At 37.4% G+C, this 8495-nt stretch overlaps 1 protein-coding gene across 1 annotated transcript; it reads right to left on the reverse strand.

The window, feature by feature from the left end:
* Window positions 1-1986: 1986 nt before the first annotated feature.
* On the reverse strand, window positions 1987-8278 carry LOC113059016 (olfactory receptor 52E8-like). The gene is made up of 3 exons (XM_026227254.1): window positions 8270-8278; window positions 3680-3701; window positions 1987-2969 (listed from the first exon to the last, which is right to left on the reverse strand). The coding sequence occupies exon 3, from the start codon at window positions 2962-2964 to the stop codon at window positions 1987-1989; it is 978 nt and encodes a 325-aa protein (XP_026083039.1). The 5' UTR covers window positions 2965-2969; window positions 3680-3701; window positions 8270-8278.
* Window positions 8279-8495: the final 217 nt, after the last annotated feature.

Raw genomic sequence — 8495 nt, forward strand, 5'->3', positions numbered from 1 at the left:
TTATGTATTAATAAAATAATAATTATGAGTGCATGTGCAAGTGCATGTGATCATTAAAGAGGCAAGTTCATATGTTCCTGAATTGTTATTTCTGACTACTCTTTAGTGTCCTCTGTCTTAATAAGTAGAAAAGGGATAGACATGACAAAGTGGCGATGATGTTTGAAAGAACCTTTGTGTGTGTGAATTGCCGAATAGTAGAGTGGAGTGCAGTAAACAGCTGAACACGGCGCAAGCTTGCCTGTGAATAGATACAGAAAGACAATACGGCTGGACATTTCCACTAAAATATGCGATTTTAATATTTGCTGCAGGCAAATACCATTGAGGATAAGAAGATTGTGCCTGCTTTTCTCCGTGTGATGGAGGTAATGGCCTTCACTTTACTACGCAGTTTTGTATAGCACGCAAAACCAGGTGAGAAAACTTATGCAGAGACTGTGGCAGTACTAAGTTCCAAGTTTTCACCTAAACCATTTGTCAAAGAGTAAAGATTTTGGTTTCACAAAAGAAAGCAGGAAGAGGGAGAAACTGAAGAAACTTTGTGAAAACTGTGAATTCAATGATATTTTGAATGATACAATCAGGGACAGGCTCATTTGTGGATTAAGAAACGAAGCCATTCAAAAAGACTGTTAAGTGAAAGTAATCTAACATTGCAGGAAGCCACAGAAATAAGTGTAAGCATGGAATTTGCTGCTTAGGAAGCACAGCAATTAATTTAAGCAAATAAAGTTAATAAATTGTCTGCTGACATGAACACATTTCAGCATTCCCCTGGTAAAGAACCGAAATATGTAATGTTATAAATGTGGCAAAGTCAGATATATCTATATGTGGAATTAAATGATCAGTCTGCAACACTGCCACTGTATGTGGTTAAAGGGAACTACCCAGCTTTACTTGGATGAGAATGGCTGGAAACATTGAAACTGGACTGTCCGATGCTGCAGATGGTGTCAAAGGGAAACACTGAGCTCAGTGGTGTTCTGGGAAAGCATTCTGATGTTTTCAAGGATGAACTCAGTAAGATGAAATACATTATGGCTAAACTTGACATCAAGCCTGATAGTAAGCCCAAGTGTTGCAAAGCCCGTTCTGTGCCATATGCTATCAGATCAAAAGTTGAGACAGCTCTGGAAGAGCTGGTTACCAGTGGAGTCATCGTACCAGTGAATAACAGTGAATGAGCTACTCCTATAGTACCTGTGCTAAAAAATGATGGCTCTATTCAAATTTGCGGTGCCTTTTAAGTGACAGTAAACACTGTACTGTCTCCTGACCAGTATACACTTCCCCTCAATGATGATCTGTTTGCTGGCTTAGTGCATGAGAACCCTGGGCTGAAAAGAAGTCCCACTCCAGCCTTGGTCTGGAGATATGGGCTTTTTACTTCTGCAAAGGACACACTTCTCAAGTTTTGACCAATGCCAAAGATGTGATTTCAAACGGAAAATGTTTCTTAATTTGGAAGCTGACTCATTTGCTGGATCAGAGTGGGCTTCCAGTTATGTGGCCTTTTATCCTTAAATTATTAAAACATAAAATCTCAAAATGCATATTATGAGTAAGGGATATACACCACTATTTATGGAATCACAAGGATTATTAGACCAGTTAATAATTAGACTAGTAGACTTAGACTAGTTTTCCAAATTAGTCATTTATTTATTTTATTCTGTAAGACTGGTCATAACATTTTAAGTCGGTTACATAATAATGTAGATGGGTCTAACTTGGGTGGGTCCACATCGAAACAAGATGTGAAAGATACAAAAATACATTCAATAATAAATAAAAGCATATCACGTCATGTTTCTTCTTATGCTTATACACTTACACACTTATAACTTATTGTATATAACCCAGTATATTTAATTAACCTATTCCTCACTTTTTTTTCTAAGTACTTTTGAGAATGTATTTTACTACAAATTTATTTGACATAATTTAATTAAATAATAAAGAATCATATAATAAATGTAGTTAGTTTGAAACACTCTCAATTTGTGTTGATCTCTTTTTAATGTATTTTCGAATTACCTCTTTGATTTCAGCTGTATTTAAAACATAAATAATAGGATGTAGCATCGGTGGAACAGCATATGCCAGTGATGTGCTGATGATTCTGGCATTAGGTGTAAGATAAATTACAAATGCAACCATGTATATGCAGATTATTGGTAGAAAAAAGGATCCCACTAACAACAGGTGAGAAACACAGGTCTTCAGAGCTTTTAAACGTCCTTCCCAAGTTGTTATTTTGCTTAAGGCAAGAAAAATACCCAGATATGACAGAACTATAATGAGAAATGGTGCTACCAAGTATAAAGCTGTGCAGAGTTTTGCCATGAAAACATTAATGCTAACATCATTGCATGCCAACCTAAACACTGGTCCATGATCACAATAATAACTTGGTATCATATTGGTTTTACAGAATGAAAGTCGTTTGATCAAAAACACCACAAAGGAAACCAGACAACCGTTAAATGCCCATAATACTAAAAACACTACAGACATTACAGTATTATTTACTATGGCATGATATCTTAATGGCAAACAAATTGCAATGAAGCGATCATATGCCAGAACTACAAGAGTGAAGCTCTGCATAGTACTAAAGAAGTGCACAAAAAACATGTTGGCCAAACAAGCATTGAAGGAGATGTACTGTGAATCAAAAACAAAAATCTTCATTATGTTTGGAATCAGTGCATTAGTTTCACTAAAGTCTGCCAGGGCCAAGTGAAACATAGCAAAGTACTTTGGACTGTGCAGGTTCTGGTCAACAACTATAATAAAGAGCACTACAGAGTTCCAAATTACAGCAATAATATAAAGGAAAAATAAGAAAATATAGTAATAAGTGCTGTATGGTACACCTGAAAGTCCAACGATGAAAAAATATTCAGGATGAACAATGGAGTTATTCTCAGAAAAACTTTCACTTACAGAATTCATCGCAGCTTTGGGATTGGCGTTTTCTCCAAGCTGAAAATTTAAATTACCACAAAGACATAATAAATGCATTTGTATAAATTCAAAGAATACACAGCATTGTCTATTAATAAACATATATAACATTTAATAAACCTACAAAGCCAGAATAAATAATGACTGTGGCTTTTTTTGTCTGTCAGCAAGTTTGAATTACTCTGTAAATATAAAGTCCTATTATCCTGTCCTACTGCACATTTAGTCTATTCACTGATATCAATGTAATTCATTTCAAATATATATTTTCTCAAAAATCTCCTGAGATCATTCTGACAAAACAATGATGTAACACCTGCACGTTATAATCAATTATCTGGACACTCCAGTAGCTCGGAGGGCCATCTGGAATAGAGTCTTCATCTGGACATCAGCCACATTTCAGTTTGATTGGTCAAAAATTGTAATAGGTAAAAAATAAAAATAAAAACAATGTTCTTCATGTAGTACAATCTAAGTGAACTAGTCTGGTTCAAATCCAAAAAATTATGAGATATGACCGAATAATACTCAGCCTTTAGGAGGCACTTAAAACAGTTCATATTCATTACAGTACTGTTCTAATAATATCTGGGGATACTGTTACAATCCAGGGGAAATTAACTGCTCACTGCAAAGTCTTGTTTAGCCAGTCTGACATTTCCGAGCGTTTTTCCCCGTGTTTGTTATTCCTGTGTTTGACTTTTGGACTGTGTATTCCGACTCTGCTTGTTTCTGGTTACGATTCTGGTTATCCTGGTTATCATTCCTGATCTCTGCCTGTCTGACCATTCTGTTTAATAAATGCTGCACATGGATCCGAATGCCTCTGACTCTCACTTCGTAACAGAAGACTTCGCCACACCAGGATCCAGCAGCCCGGTATCCCCTTGTCACTGAGGTATCAGTTCCAGTTTACAGATCAGCCTAACCATGGATCCGTTCGACCAGCAGTTAAACCTACGACAAGGAAATCAATCTATTGAGGACTATGTTCAACTATTCTGTGAGTTAGTGTATCAAGTTCCTTTAAATGATGATGCTTTTTTTAAGGACTTGTTTCAGTTTGGACTCAATGAACCTATTAAATCATGGTTACCTTGAGGGGAATTTAATGGCCGCCTAAGGGATCTCATAGAATATGTTCTTTTGTTGTGTGGCTCTTCGTTTACTGTGGGTGAGGCAGAGGACAGTGTTGAAACCCCAGAGCCACTACACAAGATGGCCGCCAGGCCAGCGCCGCTGCACAAGATGGCCACCAGCCCAGTGCTGCTGCACAAGATGGCCGCAGCCGCCGACTTTCCAGAGTCAAGTCAAGTCCCCGTCGACTTTCCAGAATCAAGTCAGGTCCCCGTCGACTTTCCAGAGTCAAGTCAGGTCCCCATTGATCAGGTCCCCATCGATTTCCCGGAGCTTAGTCAGGTCACCGTTGACCATCAGGAGTCAGGTCAGGTCACCGCTGACTGTCTAGAGTCAAATCAAGTCACCATTAACACCCATGAGTCAAGTAAAACCACAGTTAAACTTCATGAGCCAAGTCAAGTCACCAACGATCTTCATGAGCCAAGCCAAGTCACCAACGATCTTCATGAGCCAAGTCAAGTCACCGGTAACCTCCGTGAGTTAAGTCAAGTCACAGTTGATCTTCATGAGCCAAGTCAAGTCACCAATGATCTTCATGAGCCAAGTCAAGTCAAAAATGATCTTCATGAACCAAATCAAGTCACGATCATTAGCTGGAGTGCCCATGAACTTCAGTAGAGGTCACTCCACTCAGGAAGATTCCACCCATCAACCACTGGATGTCACCATATCATCACTTGGACACTAGCACTTCTCATACTGTTGCACCACACCCAAACTACATCTCCCATGAGTAACTGCATCACAATCACCTTGCCCCACCTGCACCTCATTCATCAGCCAATTTCCTTGCCAGACCTGCACCTCATTTACACACACATATAAGCACCACAATCACTCTCACTCACTGCAAAGTCTTGTTTAGCCAGTCTGACATTTCCGAGCATTATTCCCTGTTTTTGTTATTAGTGTGTTTGACCTTTTGGACTGTGTATTCCGACTCTGATTCTCTGCTGCCTGTCCGGATCTCTGCTTGTTTCTGGTTATGATTCTGGTTATCCCTGACACACCTGATGCCATTCCTGATCTCTGCCTGACCATTCTGTTTAATAAATGCTGCACATGGATCCAAACGCCTCTGACTCTCACTTCATAACAGTATCAATGGATATGAACTCTAACGCTTGAACTTTAATGTATTTGTTCTGATTTTCCCTTCATTACTATTTGATTTGATTTTGATAACCAGTGTGACATTTTATCATATAAAGCCCATCCTGAAGGTTACTGAAATAATTTTGATTCTTAAAATTACTTATCAGATGTAAACATTGGAAAACAGTAATAATAATAAAATAAATGTTTCCAAACTTTTAACTAGTACTTTACATTATTTAAATATATTTATTTGTGGGCCTTTCTGGTAAATAACTAAACAGTAACCTATATAAAGGATGGGAAATGGGAGGTATTCTTCCAGAATACAAATTATCATTTATTCATTCCCATGTCATCCAAGATGTTCATGCCTTTTTGTCTTCAGCCTCAAATAAATTGTTTAGAGGAAAACATTCCAGACCTTTTCTCGATATAATGGAATTAATACATCTAATCATTTCTACACTGCTACAACACAGCACAACATAAGAGTGCTTAATTATTCCCTCTAGACTGTAATAATTTTATCCTGAGATATGTAATATAATGAAACATTAATTTAATTCATTCATCAACTAATTGACCCAGGAAAGGCATTTTCGTAGTAAAATTTCGTAATTATATAATGCATATTCATATGTATTGCAGAATGTTGGTGCTGACCTTTATTATCAAAAATGATTAAATCATTAATGAATTGATACATTCTGCACTACTGTACAAAAAAGTTCTGTATTCGTTGTTAAACTTTCAGCAAGTGTGCATCATCTTTGGAAGAGAGTGTTTACGTTTCAGAATATCTCTGTTTTGTCAAACTTAAACTGTTGACTCACAACAGATGACTATTTACTTTATCTGTTGATACACAAAAGACCAAGTACAAACAGCTCCTACACCTGGGAAATATTGTCTCCCATCACCTTGAGTATTGTAGATCAAAACATCATTGAAAAGTTTTGTTTAGAAGTGCAATTGGCATGGCGTGGCGTGGCATGGCATGGCGTCTTCACAACATGACGCCGGCGATGGCATCAACAATAACGTTATGCCTTCTTCCTCTGCATGAACATTAATATAACACAGATGATTTAGTGGAAAATTAGTAGAATTGATTATATTGACTCAACATCTAAATATGAAGTACAGGTGCATCTCACAAATTAGAATGTCATGGAAAAGTTCATTTATTTCAGTAAGTCAACTCAAATTGTGAAACTTGTGTATGCACACAGACTGAAGTAGTTTAAGTCTTTGGCAGAGATGTATAAAGTACTAGAGGCCCAGACTTGAGTAAAACTACAAGTGCTCTATCAAAAAAGTGACTTGAGTAGAAGTTGAAGTGCTCTTTAAGTACCACACTTAAGTAGAAGTACTAAAGTTTTCAAAATTTTCTGTACTTAAGTATTGCAAGTAGTCTATTTTAAAATTTTCTACTCAAGTACTCAAAGTAAAGTACAAGTATTGTGTTATGTAGTTATTAAAGAAAGTAGTCAAAATTTTGAACATATTGTTTTTATTATTTCAAATTATTAACCTAATGGACAATCACAATTCCTTTGACTGTAACTTTTTGTAAACAAAAAACAGATTAAAGGGTTAGTTCGCCCAATTTGCAAAATTATGTCATTAATAACTTACCCTCATGTTGTTTCAAACCCATAAGACCTCCATTTATTTTCGGAACACAGTTTAAGATATTTTAGATTTAGTCCGAGAGCTCTCAGTCCATCCATTGAAGCTGTGTACACGGTATACCGGCCATGTCCAGAAAGGTAAGAAAAACATCATCAAAGTAGTCCATGTAACATCAGAGGGTCAGTTAGAAATTTTTTAAGCTTCGAAAATACATTTTGGTCCAAAAACAGCAAAAACTACGACTTTATTCAGCATTGTCTTCTCTTCCGCGTCTGTTGTAAGACAGTTCAAAATAAAGCAGTTTGTGGTAATCGGTTCGCGAACGAATCATTCGATGTAACCAGATCTTTTCGAAACAGTTCACCAAATCAAACTGAATCGTTTTAAACGGTTTGCATCTCCTATACGCATTAATCCACAAATGACTTAAGCTGTTAACTTGTTTAATGTGGCTGACACTCCCTCTGAGTTAAAACAAACCAATATCCCGGAGTAATTCATGCACTCAAACAGTACACTGACTGAACTGATGTGAAGAGAGAACCGAGCTGAGCCAGATAACGAACAACAGACTGACTGGTTCACGAGTTAAGAACCGTTTCTGTCAGACGTGTCCGATTCGAGAACCGAGGAGCTGATGATAATGCGCATGTGTGATTCAGCGTGAAGCAAACCAATACACAAAGTGTCCGAACCGAACTGATTCTTCTGGTTACTGATTCTGAACTGATTCTGTGCTAATGTTATGAGCCCAGGTAAACCGAAGGCTTACAGTCAATGCCAATGACGCCATTACGTCTAGCGCAAAAGAACTGGTGAACTGTTTTCTTCAACCGGTTTATTGAATCGAACTGTCAGAAAGAACTACTGGTGATCTGAAAACGAGTCATTATCTGGCTCGCCTCGGTGTTCATCTCTCTCTTCACAGCAATTCAGTCAGCACGCGCAGTCTTCTTAATCGCTTGATTCACTCAATGATGTGCCAGCTTCATCAAACCTGCCATCTACAGTTCTGGCAGCGGTAATGTGGGTTTGTAATGGAATGATTCGTAACATTTTTATAATTGTAATAAGTAATGATGCAGCACATTAAAAAAATATCGGAGTAAAAGCATTAAAGTCATCGAAAATATGTACTGAAGTAAAAGTGGAAGTAGGAGAAAAAAATAATACTCTAGTGAAGTACAATACCGCCTTATATTACTTAAGTACAGTAGTGAAGTAGTTCTACTTCGTTACTATACATCTCTGGTCTTTGGTTCTTTTAATTGTGATGATTTTGGCTCAAATTTAACAAAAACCCACCAATACACTATCTCAACAAATTAGTTCGAATCAACTAACTCATCAACTCAAAACACCTCGTGGTTTCCTGAGCCTTCAAAATGGTCTCTCATTTTTGTTCACTAAGTTAAACAATCTTGCGGTAGGCTGCTGATCTGACAGTTGTCTAGAAGACAATCATTGACACCCTTCACAAGGAGGGTAAGCCACAAACATTCATTGCCAAAGAAACTGTCTGTTTCTCAGAGTGCTGTATCCAGGCATGTTAACAGAAACTTGATGGGATGTAAAAAGTGTGGAAGAAAAAGATGCACAACCAAACGAAAGAACTGCAGCCTTACAGTATGAGGACTGTCAAG

The sequence above is a fragment of the Carassius auratus genome, chromosome 40 (genome assembly GCF_003368295.1).
Source record: "Carassius auratus strain Wakin chromosome 40, ASM336829v1, whole genome shotgun sequence".
Taxonomy (NCBI): Eukaryota; Metazoa; Chordata; class Actinopteri; order Cypriniformes; family Cyprinidae; genus Carassius; species Carassius auratus.